The 23,850-nt window shown below is 22.7% G+C and overlaps 5 protein-coding genes across 5 annotated transcripts; 4 read left to right on the top strand and 1 right to left on the bottom strand. All coding sequences in view use genetic code 6, as the record gives it.

The window, feature by feature from the left end:
- Nucleotides 1–565: 565 nt before the first annotated feature.
- On the top strand, nucleotides 566–10,726 carry TTHERM_00678140 (transmembrane protein, putative; the record flags this gene model as incomplete). Its single annotated transcript, XM_001027790.2, has 18 exons — nucleotides 566–763; nucleotides 1,049–1,293; nucleotides 1,349–1,641; nucleotides 1,699–2,036; nucleotides 2,089–2,524; nucleotides 2,777–3,451; nucleotides 3,508–3,666; nucleotides 4,036–5,174; nucleotides 5,713–6,349; nucleotides 6,587–7,053; nucleotides 7,121–7,295; nucleotides 7,963–8,430; nucleotides 8,484–8,756; nucleotides 8,818–9,053; nucleotides 9,282–9,653; nucleotides 9,876–10,153; nucleotides 10,204–10,289; nucleotides 10,446–10,726. The coding sequence occupies 18 exons, from the start codon at nucleotides 566–568 to the stop codon at nucleotides 10,724–10,726; spliced, it is 6,756 nt and encodes a 2,251-aa protein (XP_001027790.2).
- A 412-nt stretch (nucleotides 10,727–11,138) lies between these two features.
- On the bottom strand, nucleotides 11,139–12,669 carry TTHERM_00678130 (7 transmembrane receptor secretin family protein). The gene is made up of 2 exons (XM_001027789.2): nucleotides 12,172–12,669; nucleotides 11,139–11,982 (listed from the first exon to the last, which is right to left on the bottom strand). The coding sequence occupies exons 1-2, from the start codon at nucleotides 12,582–12,584 to the stop codon at nucleotides 11,325–11,327; spliced, it is 1,071 nt and encodes a 356-aa protein (XP_001027789.2). The 5' UTR covers nucleotides 12,585–12,669; the 3' UTR covers nucleotides 11,139–11,324.
- Nucleotides 12,670–14,123: 1,454 nt separating this feature from the next.
- TTHERM_00678120 (sucrose-6F-phosphate phosphohydrolase) lies at nucleotides 14,124–15,851 on the top strand (the record flags this gene model as incomplete). The annotated part of the gene is made up of 1 exon (XM_001027788.1): nucleotides 14,124–15,851. The coding sequence occupies one exon, from the start codon at nucleotides 14,124–14,126 to the stop codon at nucleotides 15,849–15,851; it is 1,728 nt and encodes a 575-aa protein (XP_001027788.1).
- Nucleotides 15,852–17,196: 1,345 nt separating this feature from the next.
- Nucleotides 17,197–19,032, top strand: TTHERM_00678110 (hypothetical protein; the record flags this gene model as incomplete). Its single annotated transcript, XM_001027787.1, has 1 exon — nucleotides 17,197–19,032. One exon carries the CDS (start codon nucleotides 17,197–17,199, stop codon nucleotides 19,030–19,032), a length of 1,836 nt encoding a protein of 611 aa, XP_001027787.1.
- Nucleotides 19,033–20,449: 1,417 nt separating this feature from the next.
- Nucleotides 20,450–23,512, top strand: TTHERM_00678100 (PA domain protein; the record flags this gene model as incomplete). Its single annotated transcript, XM_001027786.3, has 8 exons — nucleotides 20,450–20,543; nucleotides 20,652–20,773; nucleotides 20,952–21,150; nucleotides 21,269–21,384; nucleotides 22,301–22,520; nucleotides 22,584–22,948; nucleotides 23,127–23,235; nucleotides 23,292–23,512. The coding sequence occupies 8 exons, from the start codon at nucleotides 20,450–20,452 to the stop codon at nucleotides 23,510–23,512; spliced, it is 1,446 nt and encodes a 481-aa protein (XP_001027786.2).
- Between the last annotated feature and the right edge of the window lie 338 nt (nucleotides 23,513–23,850).

Genomic DNA, 23,850 nt, shown 5'->3' with positions numbered 1-23,850 from the left:
AATTTGAAATTTTAAAAATCAATTTGATATATTGATTGATTTTATAAAAATATTAAGTAAATAAAGTGAAATCTTTAAAAATATCTAATTCTTAAATAAACAATAATAGTTCAAAACAATAAATTTTAACTAAATTAACGAAATTTATTGAAATATTTTGACAAATTTTAAGATTATCAAAACAATAGATCAAATATATTTTATAAATGAGTTTTGGTTTTATAAATAGTATTTTATGCTCATAATTATAATGAATTTAAATCAATAAAAGATTTTGTAAAAATAAAATATTTAAATTGAGTTGATTTATCTATTTTTTAAAATATGTTGTGATGGTTTTTTTATGATTTAAAAATATGCAAAAATTCATTACAGATTCTATCTAATTTAAAGTTTCCTATATAATTATTTATTAGCCAAAATCTAATAATATTTTGCTTTTATTCAACTAGAAATTAAATAATTTGTAAAAATGCTTTAAAAAATATCAATTACTATACAGTTTTTGATAGCCCTGTTAGGGCTGGTAAAAATTTGTTTAGCTGGGAGTATTTAAAATTATGACATGATGATGGATTACTCAAATATTGGATATACTTCTTAATATACTTTTCAGTTTTAGGTTTCTACTACCACATTAGATCAATAAAAAGATGCTATTAGAATTATATTTCCTAATCCTATACATGATCCTTCATAAAATCTATCAGCTTCTATTTAATCAGTTACCTTAACTTATCAAGATAACACAGTGACACCACCTGTATTATAATTGCTTTATTTGAGCAACAAACAATTTTGCTTCTTAAAAATAAATACATAATTTAAATTTGCAAAAAAAAAATTTTTTGCTCTCTTCTTCATAAAATTTTTAGATATAACAAATAACTAAGACAGATAGATAGATAATAAATAAATAAATATTTAGTTATTTGATTTTAAACGTTTCTTAAATTATAATTAAACAAATAAAATGATTGAGTTATTTTACAATATTAAAAAAAATATGAATTTATTTATTTATTTTTATTATTTTAAAATATCTTAGTAAACTGTTTAATTATATGCCATCAATATGAGAGTAGATACCATAGGAAGGTATTATTTTTAATTTGGCTAAAAGTTTAGCAGTAATTTGATCTACACACTGGTTATTCAAGCAACGGCCTTAGGGGCGAGTCTAAACCAATAACTTTTAACTAGCAACACTATTTTAGAAGTTGAAACTATCATGGACTTTACATCAGACTACTCATTCATATATGATTACAATCCTAATTTTGCAGTTATTAGGTATGAAATAAATAAATATTTTAAGGCTTTTAATAAAATTACTATAAAATATTAGGTACACTGTTGCCCCATAAAGAAATGTGTAATTTTCGGTTGACGCCACAGTTTCTGATCAGGCTTTTAGCCCAGGAGGAGTGTACCCTATATTTTTTACAATAATAACTTCAAAGTCTTATTACGGAAATGTTAAATTTGAAATATCATTCATACCTTAGGGTTTCTAATTCATATAATTTTGTTACTCCGTCTAGGATACTCAAATAACAGCTATAGAACCTTCACTTTATTCTTGTTAATTTTAAAATAATAAACTTGTATTTTATTACAATAACTAAAATATTCCTTCAAGTAATTAATTGCTTTCATTAATAATATATATTGCAACTCATTTATTTGAATTATTAGATTTTGCTCTTAAAATTGCTACTATTGCATAAAACGCTAATAGAATCGAAGCAAATGTTGGATTTAAATTAAGAGTTATTTAGTAGCAAGGGAGTCATATAACAGATGAAGTCTCATAAGAAAATCTTTTTGGACTGTAGCAGCTATTTTTAACTCAAACCTCAGTCAATTTATCTTACGGAATTCCTATTAATACTCAATTAAGTCCAAATTTTTTAATCTGTCTGATAAGAAACACAAACACAGTTTAAGGTTCTTCTATTTTCAATGCCATAAAATTTATTTTCTAAATAAATCAGAGCACACCAATAGGCCAAGAATTAGAGCTTCACTTTTAAGTATATCATATTATCTAATAAAATTACTAAACCCCTTTTTTAAAAATATTAGGTACCATCAGGCACTGTTCCAGACACTGGATCATATGTATTAGTTTAATCCATATCTGAAAACTTACCAAATCTCTCTAAAACATAATCAGTAGCTTGTACTGTTGTCAATAATTTTGTCTAAACACATTTAAGATACATTAAATGTACAAACGTGGGTTAAATAGTGCAAGGAACTAGCTATCACATTGGATTTCGTTTTTATCTTTCATATGACAGTGCACAGTCTAATTTACCAAATAATTTCTCATAACTTGATATATTTACTGTTTAATATCCCAATTAAGTTCGAACTTTAGACTCTACACCTTTAAATGTTAAATAAACAATTACTACAACTTAAGTAAGAACTGTAAATGCTAATGCATGGTCATATAGTTACTATAACCAAACTATAGTTACAACTTAACCTTTTGATACTACTACAAGAGCAGCGTGTAATTTAACAATTTCAAATAAAATATTTAATAAATAAAATATTGTCATAAATTAAAAAATTAATAAAATAAGCTCTTTATTTATGAAAGGTTATTTCATAAATGCTTTCAATCAATTTATTAAAATTTCTTATAAAATGCTATATTTAATATTAATTCTTCATACTTGATTAAAATTTTCTCTCTGCATTTTTTTTTTTGAGATAAAACAAGTCTTTTTACTTGAGAGATAAATAATTTTTATATATTAAGCTTTTAAAAGGCCTTATCTTAGTGGAGGTACTCTGGGTATAGTAGCTTCAAGCTCTCCTTAGAAGCTAATTTTTAGTTTGGATATACCAAATGGAGATTTGACTACAACTAATATGACTCTTTCATAGACAGTTCCATACAGTGCAGGCGTTTAAATAGCAGTAAACCCTCAAATATCTTTTGATGTTAATACATATGTAAACAGTTACTCTCTTTTGAACCAAAATATAAGTCACAGCATAAGCTATTCTTAGAGCTTATTCACAATTATTTAAGTATCTGCTTCAACAACTGATGCTCTTTCTAAACTCTTCACAAGAAATGACTTTTCAATAAGCCCAGCAACAATTAACTTTAAGACTACTCCATATGCAACATAAAATATTTTGGATTTCTACATAATGACTTATGATTAAATTTTAGGTCCAACTCCTGTTCTTGGAGGATATTACCTAGCCAATTCATATACAGTAGATTTTTCAGTCCAAAATTAAAATTACTAATTGTCAATAGTAAATTAGTACAAAGGAACTACATTTGGAAATATTCCTTCTGTTGTACCGACTTTGCTATCTCTTACCATAACTTTTCAAGCAAGTGATATTACTTCAGGAAATTAAGGGTTCATCATTTTTTTTGAGGGAGGTTCATTCATAAGTGATGTTAGCTTTTAAAGTAAATTACATTTAATTAAAAAATATACAATTTATACATTTAAATCAACTTAAAAGATAATGAAACAAAACCTTAAATTGTTCAGTGTGGATCCAGTATTCTAAATAATAATACCTAGTATCTAGGATATGGGACAATATCTACAAACGCAGCAAACTTAATTAGTCATGGATTGATTTATCAAAATATGAACTAGCTAGTCATAACAAATTTAAGTAAACTTAAATTCTTTTATTTGAATATTTATTATTAACCAAATCAACATTTTTCTAAATTTAGTTAAAAAGCTGCTAAATTTATATTATCTTTAAAATTTTTGAAATAAACAAAAAGGATTAAATAAATAAATAAATACATAAATTGTCAGTTAATATAATTCCTAACATCTTAAGACCAAGCTTTGAAAATTAAAAAATAAAAATTTTTGTTATATCTTTAAATCTCTAGAAAATTTTTTTTTCAGAGTTGATTTTAATAAAGAACAAATTACAGATTCAAATAAAAAAATTAATTATTTTTTAATTTAATCTTAGATTTTATTTATCCAATTTAAAAATTACTAATAAAATTTATTATTTCAATAGCTCTTACAGCTGGAACTTCTGTAACAATAATTCTGCCAATTTAGTTAAATCAATACTCTGATTAATTTGAGGTTTATGTTGCTACAATTGAAATTGATCCAAATTACAAACAATTTTAAAAGAGTAACTATTATTAATATGACATGATATACAGGCTGAGTGCTTCTTCTCAGAATTTAGTTGAGGCTAATTCAAACATCCATAGAAGACTTATTTTTGGAAACTAGTTGAGCTCACTGACGAATTTTCCTAATGATAGCTTATTTCCAACAATTTAGAGAAATTCATTCACATTTAAAAATTTAAATAATATAGGAAGTACTGTTTAAATGTCTGTCGATTTAAAGTTTGTAGACTCTGATCCTATTTAAAATAATTATTAAAATGATTAGAAGACAAGTTTTCTTTCTGGATCAGCGTTTACATTAATAGCATCTTGGAGTTTTTTAAACACCCAAAGTAGCTAAGGATGTTTCTACTTTAATTTTAGCTATAATAATACTAGCAATCCTCCTTAAACACTCTAAAGATTTGTGATGTATTGCCCGATTTCTGCTGCAGATACTAGCAGTCTTTAACAATCTATAAGTAACTTTTTGATACCCTAAACATCAACATAAACTCCTTCTGATACTATATTTGCAATAAGTAATGCATAGGGATATTTGAGATATGCTTATCAATTCTCTTAAAACATATAAAATCCAAATAATATTTAAGTTACAGTTCTTTCAGCAAAACTTTTTTGGGGTACATAAGATAATCTGATTTAATATTAAATCTCACAAATCAACACTAACATACCTTTTTAATAAGGTATGATGGTTAGAATACTTTAGAGCTTTACGAGCTAATACATCATTCCAGGTAAGTAATGCTTATTTTACGATCCTCAGTATTAAGTATTTGAATATGCCTGCACAGTGTAAATCAGTTCAAACAACTTACAAATTGATTTCTTGATAGGAAATTCCTGCAAATATTGTACTTTTAAAAGTACATTTGTCATTTATCATTATGCAAACCAAATAATTGCAAGTGGAAATAACAATAAAGATAAAAGTTTCACAGCTAATCTATGTTTAACCTATGTCACAAACTAAAGTGGTACTTACTAATGCTAATTGCTTGCCTAAACAGTAACTAATTTCACTTTTAATTTAAAAATTACTACATTTTATTTTAGAGTTAAGAACCCAAAATTTAAAAATTAATAAAATGAATAGAAATCGAATCTAGATATGAATTGTTTTAGATTTTTCTTAACTTTTTATTTATCAAACTTTGATTCATACATTTATTTAATTTATATTTTTTCTTTATAATTTTATAATAGATGCACTTTTAAAACTCTTTTTTTAATGAAATGAATAAATAAAATATTTGATTAATCAGCAAATATTTTTAATATATTTTTACTAACAATCAATACAATTTATTAAATATTTATTTATTTTATTTAATGCTTTTTTAAAATAAAGGTTTTTTAGAAATAAAACAAACTTTTTCATCATCCATTTTTTTAAATTACTTTCTTAAAAAATAAACTCTCTCTTTGTTTAAATCAATAAAATAAATATCATTACTTTCTCAATTTTAAATCAATCAATCAATTTTATTTTTTTCATTAAAAATTGATAAATAAAAGATATATACATTTTATTTTTGAAAAAAAAGCCAAACCCATCTCCTTATTTGTTTCAGGATGTTTCTTCAAGCCCACCTCCTCAAAAATTGAATATAAATACTTACTAAATATAATTTAAGCCTTAGTCTTATGGATAGGTTGGATAATTTAGTCTTTCTTTTGGGTTTAATTACTAAAGTTTAGCTTAGATACAATTTAATGCAAATATTTTTGATAGAATAGTACTTAATTTAGGTACTTTTGGTGTTTATAATAAGCAGCTTTTTGATTAAACAATTAATTCAAGAATATGCTAGATTTTTTAAGATAATGGAAACGGAAACACATAACTTACAGGCTTATTTAGTTCTCTTACATATATAAACTCAAACTCAGGAGGTAGTCTTCTTTTAACAATAAAATAAGATTTAAAAGACACAAACAATTTTATTTTTACTTGCTCTAATGTTATTTATCCAAGTGCTACTATTGTTTTACCTATCAATATTGTAATTCAAGATTATCTTTATACATCTGTCTTCTAGTAAAGTGATAATTATCAATTCCCTTCTCAATTTAATCCTCCAAATTATTTTTCAATTGGTTATCCCTTTATCTAAAGCATTCTAGGAAATAAATAAGGATCTATAAGCTCTATCACATTTTCCATTAAAACAAAATCAACTTGTAAATAAATTAACTATTTATTTTTTTGACTATTTTTAAAAAAACATAATTAAAATTACCATTAAAACACAAAAAAATGTAAATTTTATTGTTTATTTTTCCCAATATTAAAACATATTTTATTGATAAAATATAAATAATTTAAAAAACTTTGCTGTTTAAACTAAAATTTACAAGCTTATGAATAAATATTTATTGAAATAAATTATTAAACTAATTTTCACAAAATTTAAATAGAATTGTTAAATGGCAAAAGTTCAATTTTCATACAATTTCCATTTAATTATGATATTAATGGTAATCTAAAATACTCTTTTTCTTGCTAAGTAAATTCTATAAGAGTGGATTGCTTTATAGATTCATGGAATACTCTAAGGTTTAGTGGAATTCCGTAACAAAGTTCAAATTTACTTTTAGTGATTGTTTCTGGTGTGAGTCTAGCAAAGTACAACTAATTTGCCAAATTTTCTTTTTTAGTTGTTTTTGATTATACAAATCCATCTATTTTTGAAGAAGGTGTAGCAGATTCGATTATGGAGTCAAATTTTACGACTTAGCCTCTGATTATAAATTCAATGCAGCTTTCAAATACAATTTTAGATCAGTTATCAAGCTATACTTTCTACTTAACATTAAACTCAACTTACATAACATCAACATCTTAATTCTAAGTTAACTTTCCCTCCATTTGGAAAATCACAAATGTATAAATTTTATAACTAAAAAAATATCTTTGGTAAAAATAATTTTGTAATTTTAAATTAAAAATAGGATGAAAATGTTAGCCAATGCCTGATTTAAAATGTAGAATAAAATAATATTTTGGGATAGTTTTGTAGAAGAGAAGGAAGTACAGTAATATTTAAGATATTTTCAGGAAGTTAAGAAATTTCTTAGAACTAGACATCATCTTCAACTCTCAGCACTTTTTTATTATATATAACAAGTAAGTAACTTCACTCATTTTATTTTTTCTTTCTTTCTTTCTTTATTATTTTTAAAACTTATTTATATTTTTAAAAATTTAAAAGTTCAGATAATTTAAATATTTTATTTATTCTTATTCCCATCAAATTAATATTAATATCAAAATTTCTAGTTTTTTTCAAAATAAAATTTTAATTTTAAACATCTTTGTTTAACTAGTTGAACAATTTAAAATTAAATTTCTAAAATCTAAGATACAAAATTATTTTAGTTTAAGACCTCTTCTTAAAAAATAACCTTAATTTTTAAATAAAAATATTAGCATTAAAAATTTGATAAAAATATTCATTCATCCTTATTTTATTTTAAAAGACAAATCTTAACTCTAAATATTTGTTTATGACTTATTAATCTTAAATATTATTTTTAATACTTTTATTCAAAATTTATTAAATTAAATATTTTAAAACTTTACTTTTGTATTTCTAATTTTGATTATTTAAATTAAAAATAAATTTTTTAAAGTTAATACTTTATTATGAATTAATCAAACTTGGAAAAAATACAATTAAATAAATTATTTAAAAAGTAAAATTCTAATTTATAAATAAATAACTCAAATATTTTTTATTTAAGCTTAATATAAATAAATATTGATTTATTTTAATTAATTACTTCTAATTCAGATATAAACAATCCAGAAATTTGGCTCTCTAATATTGTTTTTGTTAAACCATCTGTGAGTTTAGTAGATACTCTAACAGGCTCAACTATTTACTACGGAGACTCTTATTTAATGAATAGTAACGCTATTAATTTTTAGTAAATTAATTAAACTCAATATCTTGGATGGTTTGATAGCAATGGAAATCAAATTTACTAAGTAGATGCTGTTAATGGAGTACTTTAAACATAAATTTTCTTAAGGCCACTAAATACTAGCTTGAGCTTTTAAGGGTAAATCTCAATAAGTTTAAGTGATACTAGCTAATAAAAGTTAACTATTTTTCCAAAGACTCCTATATGTTCTATCGGAGATACTAGTTTAAAGGTGTTCATTGGAGGTAATTCATAAACTAGATAAGGATCATATATTGCTATGTTTTATAAAGTCTCAGACCCATTCAATTTATACTCAAATATCCCATCAATATGTAAATTTCTATTTAATGGGATTCATAAATAAAATTAAAATAAAAAAACATAGAAATAAATGTTAGGAATAATATTGTTTCAGTAAACTACTCTGTAATGAAGCTAAAAGTTCCTAAAAATGGTATATCTCCACCTATTGTTCTAGATCTTTCTAATCAAAGAATAATAGATAGCATCACAGTATAACCTGTTGCTAACGGTGATATTGAAGTTATTTAAGGAGCTTCTATGAAATTTGATCAATTCAATGTTTAATAAATTTTCTAATTCTAAGTTAATAACAATATTGTAGATAGTGTTTTTACTATTTCCTTTAACACATTTGGTAATTATTTTAAATTTTGTTAAGCCTTCAAACAATTAAAAGTTTATTTTTTATAAAAAAGGACCTGGATCATAATTTATTTAAGCAAATAGCAAAATCAATGTGGAGTTAGACTTAAATAACTATTAATTTACTAAGCTATCTATTACAATAGATTCTACTAAAGTAACACCAACAAGCTAACCAGTTGAATTCACATGTAGCAACATAGGAATCATATATTATAGAATATCTTAACTTAGCTAGCCACCTGCAACTGCTGCATTCATAAAGCAATAATCAATTGCATAATTTTAAGTATTTTATTTTTCTTTATTCAGCTATTGCATAATATCAAAATATTTTTTTAATTGCTTTTATAATGTGATTTTTTCTCTATTTAATTGATTAAGAAGGATTAGTTTCTTGTTTATACTGTTTTACAAATAAGAAATGAATTATTTTTTGAATGTTTTAGAATATTTTAGAATATTTAATTTAAAATTAAAACTAAATATTATTTTTACTTTTTAAAATAACTTGAAGAACTTTTAAGATTCTTACAGCCTTATTGAATAATATGGATACATTTTATCAAATGGTGCTGTGCTTACTGTACAAATGACAAACTTATCTTCATTACAATAGTATAAAGTGGAAGCCTTTTGCTAAACGTTTAACGGAGATAGTAGTGATAAAGTGAATGCCTAATTCTAAACAAGCGATAATGGATCTCTTCTCAATTAATTCACAATTTAATTTGTTTCCAACCTTACAGACTCTCAAAAGAGAAAGTTATGTTGTATTATATCTGAATTTTTAACTATCCCTTCAAGTCTTGTTTACTTAAGGGAAGGGAGCAAATGCAAATCCTCATAACTAAGAGTTAGCTTTATTAGTCCACAACCCTTACCTAATGTAGATTTTAATAAAATTTATATTTTATATTTAACTTAAAGACAATCATATCAATATTCTTTCATAAATTTTTATTAAACCCAAAATTAAATTTCTTTCTTTCCTTCATAAAAACTGTTTCCAAATATTTTTAAAGATATTCTTAAAAAAAGAATTTTTAATGATTGATTTGTTAATAAATGTATTTGGTTTAGATCAATAATGGTTATTTTTTATAAATAGAATACTCAATCCACTTCCTAAGCAGTAGTTTATATAGCTCCTTTAAACTATTTACCTAATGTTTAGTATTTTAACTACATGGCTGCAGCTATTTCAGACTAGAAAAACTTTATCAGAATACTTTCAAGCTACATTCCAAGCTTACCAAAGATTTAATCTATTTCAAATCCTGTCTAAATTCAATATTCAACAATATCATTTGATTTAAGTACTCCTGACAAAATAACAATTGGTTAAACTAACGTAACTATTTCTAACCTTAAGCTTACTTCTAATGGGTAATAGTTTATGCTACAAGCAAATTTTATAATGAATGTTTTTATAATAGGTTCATTTATCTAGCTTTAGAAGAATTATCGGCGAATTCAATTAAACCTGATCCTAGTTAACTTTAAAAAGGAGTCAATTACTAAGGTAAAAAATTTTTAAATATTATCATTGTCTTTACTTTTTAACTAAATTTTCTTTACATGTAAAATTAATTTAAGAAGTTTTCCTTAAAAGAATTAATATCTTTAACTTAATATTTTTTAAGAGTTTAATCAATTAACATATTTTTAAATAATAAAGGAACTGTATTTAAAAATGGAATGTAAATAGCCTATTAAAATGTGCAATTATATAAGCAGTCAAGTTTTTATTTCGATTAACTTAAAAATGGAACACAATACATTATTTATTTTATGGGTGGTAGTGAATTTTAAGATGATTTAACGACTTATACAGAAGTATTTACAAGATAATTCTAGACATTATCACTATCTATAGGAGTAACTATAACTTCACTATCATAGATACTCACCTGCCTACATTTTTTTACTTTAATAATTATTTTATAAATAATCTATTGATAAAAATGTATTTTTATTTTTAAAAGTCTTCTTCATACATTTTGTTATATTTTTTAAATTAAATTTCTTAAAATAATTTTTCATTAATTAATCGAATGATTAAAATATTCCAAAAAAAATGCTAATAAAAATTATTATTAATAATAATCTATTAAATTTTTTTATTAATTTGATGAGGATTGACTTTAACTGAGCTAATTTCCATAAGAAATAATTCTGAAATTAAGAATAGATAAACTTTCATAGACAGACATTCTTTTTAGAATCATCTTTTATATAAAATGTATTTTAAGAATTCAAAAAATGTAGAAAATATATTTAAATTGATTTTTTTTATTTTTTAATTATATTAATACAAATTTTCAAATGATAAATAAATTTAATTTATTGAAATAAATCATTCTAAATATTATTGAGAGATTCAATTTATAATTTGAATATGAAATAAGATACATACTAAATTGTTTAAGATAGTAATCTGAAAATAAATAAAAATATTAAATTAGACAAATCTGAATGATAATATATTTTGCAAATTAAAATAATAAGTTATATTTGAATAATTTAAAATTATCTGTTAATAAACTAAGCAGCATTTTCACATTTCTATAGATAAAAAAGAAAGATCTCTGTCTTTAATATTATCATATTCTAAGTCTTCTTAATTATTGCTTATACTAGTGTTTTGGTCTTATTTTTCATTATTAATTGATAATTTCTATTTTTATGGAGAGTTTTGAATTGTTTTAAAAATGGCCTTTTAAGATTTTCTTGAATTTTATTTAATGTCAGGATTACTTTGAGATGATGTATGATAAGAAGCTATTCTACTACTTGTCAGATAATGTTTTATTATTTTTGTTATTTTTTTGCTAAACACATATAATAGAAACCTCATGAATCCCTAAAGCCTTGAAGTAACTATAGCTATACAAGCTAAGGGGAAAACAGATTATGAGGTTACTTCTGACATATTTAAAGTTCTTAAGATAGTAGGAGATATCCAAGTTTCTATAAAAATCAAAGAATAATATATAAACTTTCTATGAGTCTTGTGCTTAAGATTGTTACCCTTGGCTATTTTCTTTTCAAATCTATCAATTTTGTAGTAAAAAAATATTTATATTAAGAAGAGAACCCAGATAGGTAAGTAAAATAGGCTCATTCTTATTTAATTTGTGCCTATTTTATCATGTTGACTTATCTAGATCCAGCAAAAATACTCAACTGGCCCATACGATCCATTAATAAACGGTCTTTATAATTATGTTTTTAAGTCAATTCAAACAAAAAATATGTTAATAATATAATTATATACCAAAAATGAATTGAAAATTAAACTTTTTAAAATTATTTTAAGACTTTTTCGTCAAATTTCATTTAATTTTTAATATAAATTTAATGAATTATATTAAGAAATGGTATAATTTATAAATTGTAATTACACAGATGAAATTAAGCCAGAAAGTCCATAAGTAATTACCATGTATTTTTTTAGTAGAGATGATTCTTCAATATGACCTTTTATAATAGCAGAATAAATAGCATGGCTTATCATGGTGCTCCAAAATACAGAAGATAATTAGCCAAATTAGAGTAAAAATGCACTAGCTTAGCAACTCCAATTGTTTTCTATTTCATCTCCTTTGATAGTCTGTGGAATGAAAAACCATGCAATCGAATACATAGCGTCAGAAATAACCATAAAGCAATAAAGCTTAATCGATAATGTTTTAAATTCTTTTATTTTTAGATATGCAAACAGAACTAAAATAGCGCAAATAATAGAAATAGAAGATGAAGTTAGATTTAAAACGCTAGTTATAAATAGTTACTAGCTGCGACTCCTTTCTTGCATCAAAAAAATTACAATTATGATTAATTTATCAAACAAACAAAATCTATTTTTATCAAAAATCCAAATAACAAAAATGCTACTTTAACAATGTTAATTATTATTTTAATTAGATATTATTTGATTAAAAGAGCAAATATTTATAATTAGATATTTATCATCTTTCTCTCATAGATGTACAAACAAATACCAGATACATTCCTTAATAATATTTACACAGATCACATTATTTTTAAATGATTAAATTGATTTATCAATAATATTTTACAAAAGTTACTTTTATGTTGCAAATTAAACTTATAGAAATTGATTGATATCTTTGTTAGGTATTTTAATTTTATAACAAATAAAGCAATCTTGTAATAGGTTTTATTAAAATTTATTATGATTTATCAATCATATTTTACAAAAGCTACTTTTAGGTTAAAACTTAAAAAAATTGACTGATTTTTTTTTACGCATTTACATTTTAATAAAAAATAAATGCTTGCTATCTTGAGGAAGGCTATATTAAATTTAAAAAGGATTTATCTATCATATTTTATAAAAGATATTTTTAGGTTACAAATTAAATTCATAGATTGATTAATATATTTTTTATGCATTTTCATTTTTTTGACAAATATATGCTTTGTGAGAGGTTTGTTTAAATTTAATTTGAATCATCAATCAAAATTACTATAGATACTTTTAGTTTACAAATTAAACTCATAAATATTTATATTGAGTGATATCTTTTCTATGAATTTTAATAAAATAAATAAATACATACATACATTCTTTATTGTGAGTGGCTTGTAGATTTAATTTGATTAGCTTAAATAAAATTTTATCCTGCTTTCTTATAATTTTTCAATTAAATTTTATAATAAAATGTTATAAAAAAGCATATAAATAACAAAAATTTGATCATTATTTAAAAAGTAATGTTATTTTTTTATTTCTTAATTAAAAGTAAAGAAAAATTTTGAATTTAGGTTAGCTAAATTATAATCTTTCATAAAATTCTTTATTTTAAACTATTTTTCTGCACATTTAAGCAGTATAGTTATTTAAAAGTGTTAGGTTTTAAAAGTTTTTTTTCAAAAAATCTATTTATTCTAAAAAAATATTGACTACATAAGGATGTTAGTATGATATGATTGAGTAAAGCATAAAATATTTCGTCAACATACTTACTTATTTAATTTAAATGATTATATGGTGTCAAACACAATCTATCAAAAAGTTTCAAAGGTGGTGAACTTTTAATCATAATTGATATCAAAAATAGTATTTGAGAATCTGACAGATTTTTATTAATTTTTGAACTTATTTGAGTGATTATTGAATTGTTTTTATTTTTAATTTCATTAGACTTAATTAATATTTTTTATCTCTCTGTCTATTTATCTTTTTATACATTAATAAAAATAATAATTTAAAATATCATTAAAATTTTCTAATTTTTACAATCATATTAATCAAACAATATTTTTCTATTTAATTCATTGAAACAAAGTGTTATTTGAAAACTAATTAGTTAGGTAAGAGGGTATTTGAATGGACAACAACGTTATTATAAATGAATTGAAGTTTCCATTAGAAAATCAAAAAGAATAAAATTTAAACAGGTCAACTAATGTCTCAATCAGCATGCAATAAAACCAATATTCTGTCATATTATATTATTTTGATTTTTAATGTTTACCTTCTACTTATGATGAAAGTGTGTAGTTTAATGCAGAAAACTTAGTTAATCATAAACCTCCATTTATTTTAGAATAAATTAAAGAAGATAATGAGCAGAAATAGCTGATCAACTCATAGGAAATGAAAAGAACTAAAAGAGCATTCAATGTTTATAAAGGTTACTTACAGTCCAATTGCTAATTCATATAAATAAAACATGTAGAAAACAAAAATATAAATTCTACAGACACTCAACTAAGCATTAAAGCAAATTAAGATGATTTACAAGCGAAACAAATTGTTTAAAATAACTAAGAGGTAATTTTAGATGAAATAAACCAATAAAAAGGCAATTTAGTTGTTTTTTCATAGAACTAAGTCTAAAATAATTAATAAGAAAGCTCTACCTAGAAATAGTAAGATAAATATGAAGTAAAACCATGCCAATAAAAAGAATAAGTAATAATTAATCATGTAGATTAATCATCAGAATAATTTAAAGAACTCATATTTAAAAATCCCTATTATAATATAAATAATCAAGTTGATGAGGGATAGAACAACTAAAATAATAATGTAAAGAGGTTAGTAGTCTATAACTAAGAGTTAATAGAAGTAGAATAGAGATCAAATAGAAAGAGCTTAATTATAACAACAGATCTAGGTGGTACTCTTTGTGGTAAACCTGAAGCAACACTTGAATTCATGAAGTACTGGATTAAATACTTTTGGTTTGATAAATCCTGTAAATTGATATATAACTCAGGAAGAGGAATCCACCCTTTTAATCTCTTGATGAAAAGAGAGAGTTTAATTATGCCTGATTACTATATAGGTAGATGTGGTTCATATATTTATTTGAAAGACTATACAAAAGGTATATTGTATCTAGATAAGTAATGGCTAATGGAGCTAGCTAAGATTTGGTAACCATAAATAATATTTGAAAAGATGCAAAAGTTATCAAGTTGGTTGAAATTTAAAGTTAGGAATGATCCTGAAGTATGGTCTCTAAGATACAATAGCGAAATTAGTGTATTTTATGAGAGAGAGAATGAGTTTAAATAAATAGAGTAAGAACTTAATGAAATAGGCATAGGGTTTAATGCAGTAATTAGGGAAAAGTAAAATCTGATGCATGTTGAAATAGTACCTTAAATTACTGATAAAGGGCTGGCTCTTGAGTATCTCCTTCATAAAGTTTATTACCCTTACATATAAATGAGAAATTAGAAAATAATATTTAAGGATGATTTAACAGGTCAGCAAAGACTTCTAGAGGAGTAAAAACGCAATATGAGCGAGTAGCTAGAGTTCATACAAAATAAGGCCTAATAAATAAAAAGCAAATAATTCAAATATGAAGATATACTCATCAATAAGCAAGATAATGATATTGTTATTGCTGCTTTTGGAGACACAATGAATGATGATGGAATGCTAAAGTTAGCAAATTTCTCTATATGTGTCTCGAATAGTGAGCAATAGCTTATATAATGGGCTAATTCACATCAATAATAAACTCACCCACAGCTTTATGTTTCTTAACACTCAAATGGTTATGCCCTTTTGGAATTTGTTAAGCAATATATTAACTGAAACAAAATGAATAAATTACTGAAATTATTCAACCCAATAAGATAATTTTTACAGTAGATAAATCAATCAATATAATCAGTTTTTTTTTCTTTCCAATCAAAAATAAAATAAATAAACAAATAATTAAAATAAATAAATTGATAAATAATTAAATTAAGTTATTCAAATAGTTTCATAACCAATTCTGAGAATATTTTATAAGATATTTTGTGTTTAGTTAAATTTGATGTTATGCATTTATAGTTGTTTAAAAAAATTATTTTTACTAAAGCAATTAATGCAAAAGATACTCAATGATATGTTTTCATTTATGACAAAATTTTAAATGGCTTAATGGATAGTTAAATTTTTGCAAAAAACAAATACAAATATTTTTAATTCACTATCATTATTTTTTTAAGATAATAAATAATTAATACCTAATTAGTGATATTTAATTTAATTAAATGATTGCTAATCTAAAATAAAATATGTATCTTTTGTAGTTGTTTAAAATAAAAAATAAAAAAACGCATTAGTGTCTATGTTAAAATTACGCCTAATTTTAAATATTTTTAGTATAGATTAACTATCTATGGATTAGAAAATTTATTTTTTTAAAAAATATGAGAGAGAGTATGCTCTTGTTTGATTAATTAGGCTGTATGAATTTTGAAAACAATAATAATAAAAATTCCAATATTTATATGTTTTAAATAAATTTTTCTTAATTAAATTTTGATTATTTTTTTTTTTTTTGAATAGTCCTAATGAATATGACGACTGCCTTAATTTAAGTAAAAGATTAATGTTAAATATTCCTAAAAAAATTTTTTACTTATTTTGTTTCATGTTAAAAACTTGACTGTGTACGCTGTCATAAAATAAATTTAAAAGATTTTTTATTGAGCTGTGCGATTCGTTAAAAGAATAATAGATTTAAAAAATCATATTGGTAAAGTAGATTTTACAGAGGATTTTTTTATATTATGAAAAAATGAATATTACTACAATTAAGACATCAATTTAATTTATAAAATCAAAAACAAATAACTTCAAAAGTAAATTGAATTGTAAAACAGCAGAAAAAGCAATCTTGTCTACCTGCCATTTATTTATGAGTAATTTTTAAAAATGAGTTTCTATGGTAAACAGAGAAAGAATTAAATGTAAATTTTCAATCAAATTTCTTTACCACATTCTATATTAAATAGTAAATTAGGGATCGATTATTAATTATAATAAAAAAAGAAGAATAATTAATTATATTTATTTTGTTTTTTTAGATTAAACCAATTTTTAATTTTAAAAGAAAATAATAAGAATAAAACTTTCATCAAAAAGGAGTAATTAATTGACTTGAGATATGGAGTTTGAAGAGTTTTAATTTGAAGAAAATACTTCTGCAACAAAATAAAATACGAAAAACTATTCATTTAATATGAACAGTGATAATATAGATAAATAAAATGCCCTTTATGTAAACTAAATTAGATTAGAAGATTAAAATAACCTTTCGTCATCTATTTCTAATCCTGAAATTACAAATAGTGTATAGTATGGTACTAGTGGTTGTTAGGAAGCTGGTCTCGATTATTTATAATAGGCATGTTTTTACTTAGATCCTAATATGGGTATGGAGTAGGAGGATATAGAGGAATAAGAAAATGAATTGGTTTGTCGAAAATGCTCTAAAAATATTCAGTACTGTTAGCATCAGAATTAGCAGCAGCTATCTTCAACTACGATATAGCTAAACAATAATAGAAATCGTCACTCTTCTTAATGTAAAAAAAGTGAGAATCAGAGCAATTAAAATTCTTCTTTATACTTAATTGATTTAGAAGAACAGGGGTAATTTAGTAACTCTTTACAAATCGCTAATATTAATAAGTAGAGAGAGAGAGATATTTCATATTAATTAATTGATACTTTAAGATTTTAGCAATACAATTTGTTTGAACTTTTTTGTGATGTTCCTTTCAGCTTGGATTACTACATAAAAGAAGTGGAAAGTGGTTAAATAAGATAAAGGAATTGTATATACAACACATTCAAAAAGATTGTTGAGGTTCGAAGTTTTCAAAATGGAATGATGATTGAAGCTACTCTGCAATCAAAGTACACAGCTGCAAACAAATTTAACTTTTTGGTTGATTTTTTAGAGAGTAAAGGTAACAATTAATTACTCGATTTAGCTTTCAAAATTCAGAATTTCTAAGATAGAGTTAACTAGTTAACTCAAGAAGCCAGCCTAATTATAAATTAAATTAATTCATCAGAATCAAAAAAGAGTTCTGCCAGCTAAAGTAAAAAATGTTACTGCTCAATATATGATCAAACTTGCATGTGTTATAGTAATAAGCATAATATGTTCCCAGAAAGCGATGATGAATCCAGCAGCTATACCTCGCTAATTCAAGAGTGCTATAATAATAATAACAACAACATAGATAGTAGAGAAATAGATCTTAATTTTATGAAAGAAAGATTAAAAGCAAGCTACTAAGTAAAAGATAAAATATTGTCTTCATAAAACCCATTAGATTTTATTTATTTTAAAACTTATGTTATTGATTGGCAGAATAATGGTAATCTCAAAATTGATAGCTATGGATTTACCAAAGGATACTGTGAACTTATGGGTTTAACTATAAATGAATATAAATAGCATATCTTGAGAAAAGGATTCATGGAAAACGTTCATTATGACTGCAAAGTAAAGTTTATGTTTCCATACTTTACAAATTACCCTTGGTCAGTAAAGGAGGAAGGGTTGTCAAGATCTGGAGAAATGATTTTTACAACACACGATAACATCGTTTTCACTGGGAATACAACAGTAGAAACTCATAATCTCTCTTATGAATTCGATAAGCAACATAATTTCAACACAAAACTCTGCAACACTTTGCTATTCGTTAGAATAGATGTAGAAGAAGAAGATCTTTTAAAAATATATCAAATAAGGAGATCAAGAGGAACCAGGTCCATTTTCGATGACAAAGATGATGAAGAATGCGACTTCTATTACTCTCAAGAATCTTAATCATTTTTAGAAAGGTATTACAAAGATATTTATGGCCCTCAATATGCTGAAAAAAAGTAGCTTAGAAGGTGTGAATATGTAGAAATACCTTAACATTCTAAGCAATAAAAACTAACTAAATACCCTTTTAAACAGACTTAATTAACAAATTGAAATATAAAATTATTTAATAATAACAAATTTTACCATCTTTAAAATTCTAACGCTACAAAATTTCTTTCTAACTTGCTAATTAATTAACTAAAAATCTATCTATTATTCAAACAAACTAAGCTATAACCAAAATTAATTAATTAATTAATTATTTCCTATCTAATATCTCTTAATGAACTCATTTTATTACAATCTCAAATTTAAAATTTTACGAATATTTTTAATCATTTTAAAACCTTAAAATAAATTATTTTATTAATATATTATATCCAAAAAGTATTTTGTTTGTTTTATCCAAATATGTTTTCGCTTTTTTTCTTTATATTCAAATCAAGACATCTGCTTATTAAATAAATAGATGTTTTTCAGTCAGAAATTTTCCAGAAAATTTGATTAATCTAATAAATTTAAGTATCATTTTAAAATTAGTAACTTGATTCATCAATAAAAATCTAAATAAATGATTAAACTAACAATTTATTTTCTGTTATTTTAATATACTAACTCACTTTTCTTTCAAAAAAAATTGCTCGATATTTTATTTTTAACTTTAATAAAGAAGGAAATTTCACATAAAAACTGAATTCATTTAAGTTAAATCTTTTAATTAATTCAGTTTGTAAAATTTATTCAAAATAAATATTTTTATTAAAAGTAAAATAAATTTTAATAAAAATTAAATCTTAATAGATTCATCAATTAAGAATATTCTAGTTAAATTTGATATAAAAAATATAATTACATATTGATATATTAGCTAAATATGTTTTTTAATTTTTTAATTATATTTAAAAAGCTGTTTATTGTTTTTTTATGGACAATTTAATGACATTACTAATTTCAAAAAATAAATTGGAAAATTTTAAGAAATAAAATTTCCTGAATAATTTTATTATTACTCAATTTATATTTTTTATGAATCAGATAAATTTTATTCTTTTCCACCTTTTGATATTTTTTTAAATTTAAAATATTAAATTGAATGATTAAACCTTTATTATTTTATTATTATACTAATATCTAATGTTTCAGCTTGCTTTAAAAATTATAGTTATACTAAATTCCTTGTAAAATGGTTCCTTATTCTACTTCTTTATTTTGTAAAAGTAGATGAAAAATGCTTTGTTTGTGGATACATAAATGCTATTATTTTTATAAATAAATAAATAAATATTTAATATTCTAAAAATCTTTAGCATTCTGTTTAACTATATTTTTAAATATCATTTTTTAAAAATAAGCAAAAAAAAAAATTAGCTTTTCTCAATTCATTTTTGCTGCTTTTTCTGTTCAAAATATTAGTTAAATTTTCTTATCGGTAAAAAAAATCTAATAAATAAAAATTGGTTGTTTGAAATCTAAAGATTATTAATATTTAAGATTTTTGAAAAGAAAATTTATTAATTTAAAAGATAAAATGATAAAAAGAATAATTTTATTAGTGTTTGTAATAGCTCTAGTTTAAAGCAAATTATCAATCATATCACCTTAAGCACTAGCAGATTAACTAGGTATTATATAAATCATATTTATTGATAAGCTTATATTCAAACTAGCAAAAGCATTTTTTAATTATCTATAAAAAATAAATATACTCAAAAAAATTATATGTTTTATAGGAGATGAAATTGGATATTCCTTAGCAAATTACGGTAATAATCCTTATGGCTCTACTTTTTATGGTGTTATTGCTATTCCTGATCCACTTAATGGTTGCTAAAGCATTTCCTCAAAATATGATGTAAAAAAATGATAAAATTAGTTATATCTATTTAATGGCAGTATCAAAATATATATTAATCAGATATTAGATTCTTACAGGATTGCGCAGTTATAAATCTTAAAATTCATAATTTATTTATATAAAAATAATTTTGTAAAGCTAATCCTATATAATTTTTTCATTGAAATATTATAAGTTGAACTTAGAAAACACAGAAGAATCATAGTTAAATCAAAACTCTGCTATTGCTTATTTAATTGAAAGAGGATAGTGCTCTTTCGTAAGCAAAAGTCGAAATGCCTAAAATTCTAATGGAAAAGTAGCTATAATATTTAATGACAAAAAAAATGAAGGGGTTAATGACATCGTATTAATGGATTAGTCTGATCACAGTGGTAAATGATTAATTTAGATAAATAAACCATATTATACTTGGAAACTTTATTTTACATTTAAATTTTAATTACTGAAGATAAAATACTGTAAAAATGTCTTATTTTATTTACAAAAAAGGAAAGGGATTGATGATATCTACAATCTTTGTTACTAAAAAAACAGGAGACACTATCTTAAACTATGTTAGTAATAATAAAGATGAACCAATAAGAATAAAAATAGAATTCTAAAGAGTAAGTTTTTAAAAATGAAATATTTATAATTAGAAATCATTTTAGTAAAAAATTATTGAATTAATTTAAAGAGATTAATTGAAAAAATAAATAATTTAATCTCATAATAAATTTATAAAGTTTATAATGCTTACAGATAAGTTTATTTAAAAATAGATTTTAAGATTTAAATAATAAGTCTATATCTCCATAGACTTATAAGGCATTTGTAATTAAAAATAAATAAATTCTTTATTGAAGAAAATGATAAATAGATAGATAAGAGCACAATCAACAATATATTAAATTTAATGATTAAGTATTATTTATTTACTTACTTACGTCCTATACTCAATATTAGCTTTTTCAGATTTAAATTAATATCTTCAAATAAAATAAAAAAATTTTATAAGCAGTATTTAAAAAGAAGTAAACAAAAAAACATAATTAAGTCATCATTGAATATTAAATTATAAGATTTAAAAAACACATTTAATCTTTTAAAATCTAAATAAAAAATTTAAATATACAGATGGATGATGGACTTGTGTAAATTTTGTAATTCATACATAACAAACATAATTTCTTTTGAGAGCAAAGTGAAATAAATAAATAGATAGTACGAAAAAAATATTGAAAATTATAATCAAATATAAATTAAATTAAATGATAGGATATAATTATAATTTTTTTAATGTTTTAGGATTTAAAATAAATATCTACAAAATTAGATATTTTTGAAATTTATAATAAAAATAATCTTTTTTAAACAAATATTTCTGTTAAAAAGATTTAAATTTTATAGAGCAAAATTTCTTAATTAATTCAATAGCATATATGAAGATATTTATAATAAATTCGTTTCTCATTTATAAATATTCAATTTAAATAAAATTCACTTACTAAATAGCAATAATTATATTTACTTTTTTAATAGCCATAAGGAAAAGAAAAGAACAAAATTAAATTTTGGATGAGTTCTATGGACTTGTCATCCTATGAGTTTTTGATAAACTTCCATAAGCACTATCTTGACTTAAAGCATGACAATGTTGAAATTGATTTCACTCCTCACTATATAACTTAATCAGATAATGACGAAACTAAGCAAAAAGAACATTGTATTTCTAGAGGCAAATTCTGCAATCCTGAGTTCTGTAAGATTTATTTTTAGTAATTTAAAGAATATATTTGACAATCAATTTTAATTTAATGAAAAGAAATTGGTGGCAACGATTTACACAATAGAGAAGTTGTGCTTGAAGATTTAAGACAAATTTTACTATTTTAACTTGATTAAGAAGCTTGGTGGAAATATATTTTACTTTTTAAAAAGAATTGTGTTGAAAAGTAAGAAGTTAAAATCTCTGAATGTTCAGAAAGAGTTATTGGCTTTTCAGGATTAACTCCTAATTAATTGAGATAATTCAGAACTTCTTTCAGTGAATCATTTGTTCCTAAAAGCACTACTGATGATGAATACGCCATTAATGATAATGAAATCTTTGAAACAGAAAGAAAGAAATAATATTATCAATCTGTAAGCATTCTTCCTACTCTTATTTTAAACGGAGACCATTTCAGAGTAATTTTCTTTTTCTTTTATTTTTGAATTACATTTCACTGTAACATTATTATTTTAACAAAATCATAATTGATTAAAATTATTATACGAATAAATTTTAGTTAAATAATAATTATTTTTTTAAATAAATAAATAAATAAATTATAAAAAACTCTAAATATATTTAATATAAATAAAGGGTGATGTAACTCAAGATTCAGCAATTTATGAATATATTTGTTCTTCTTTAGTACCCAAACCTGAAAGTTGCTTTGATTCCTACAGGGAATGGAAAGAATTCAGGAATAGTAAATATTTTATTTTTTATAAAAATTACTAAAATTTTTTGCATTAATTAAAATAGAGAAAATAAAAGAGAACGCTCCTTCCTAATCAGAGATGCGTGTTGGATTGATAATCTTCATCATAGTTCTCATTTTGGGTATTATGTTGATAATACTTTTCATTTACAAAAGAATGGTTAAAAAGGAAATAAGCGAATCTATGGGACCTCAAGTTAACTTGGCTATTTCTAATTATTTTGCTCTCAACGATACCTAAACTTCTAACAAGAATAAAAAATGAAAGTCTAACTAACCAAAAAATTAATTATTTCATCAATATTATGTTTTCCTCTAATTTTGAGTTACAATTTATTTTATTTTAACTGCTTTTAAAAGTTAGCTAAGTTAAATTAATTTTTAATCAAACAATTTATTTTTTGATAAAAATGGAATGAAAAATATGTTTAAATTTTTTAATGATATTTATTAAGTTTTAATATTTATTTTAAACTTCACCATTGTTTTAAAAATGAAAAAATAAATATATCTTTTCATATTAATTTATGTTATTTAAATTGTAAGATATTTATTAATCAATAAATTGTTGTTGAAAATAATATCAGTATTAAACTCGATATA

This window comes from Tetrahymena thermophila, assembly GCF_000189635.1.
Source record: "Tetrahymena thermophila SB210 genomic scaffold scf_8253823, whole genome shotgun sequence".
NCBI lineage: Eukaryota > Ciliophora > Oligohymenophorea > Hymenostomatida > Tetrahymenidae > Tetrahymena > Tetrahymena thermophila.
This window is presented reverse-complemented; position numbering and strand designations above follow the sequence as displayed.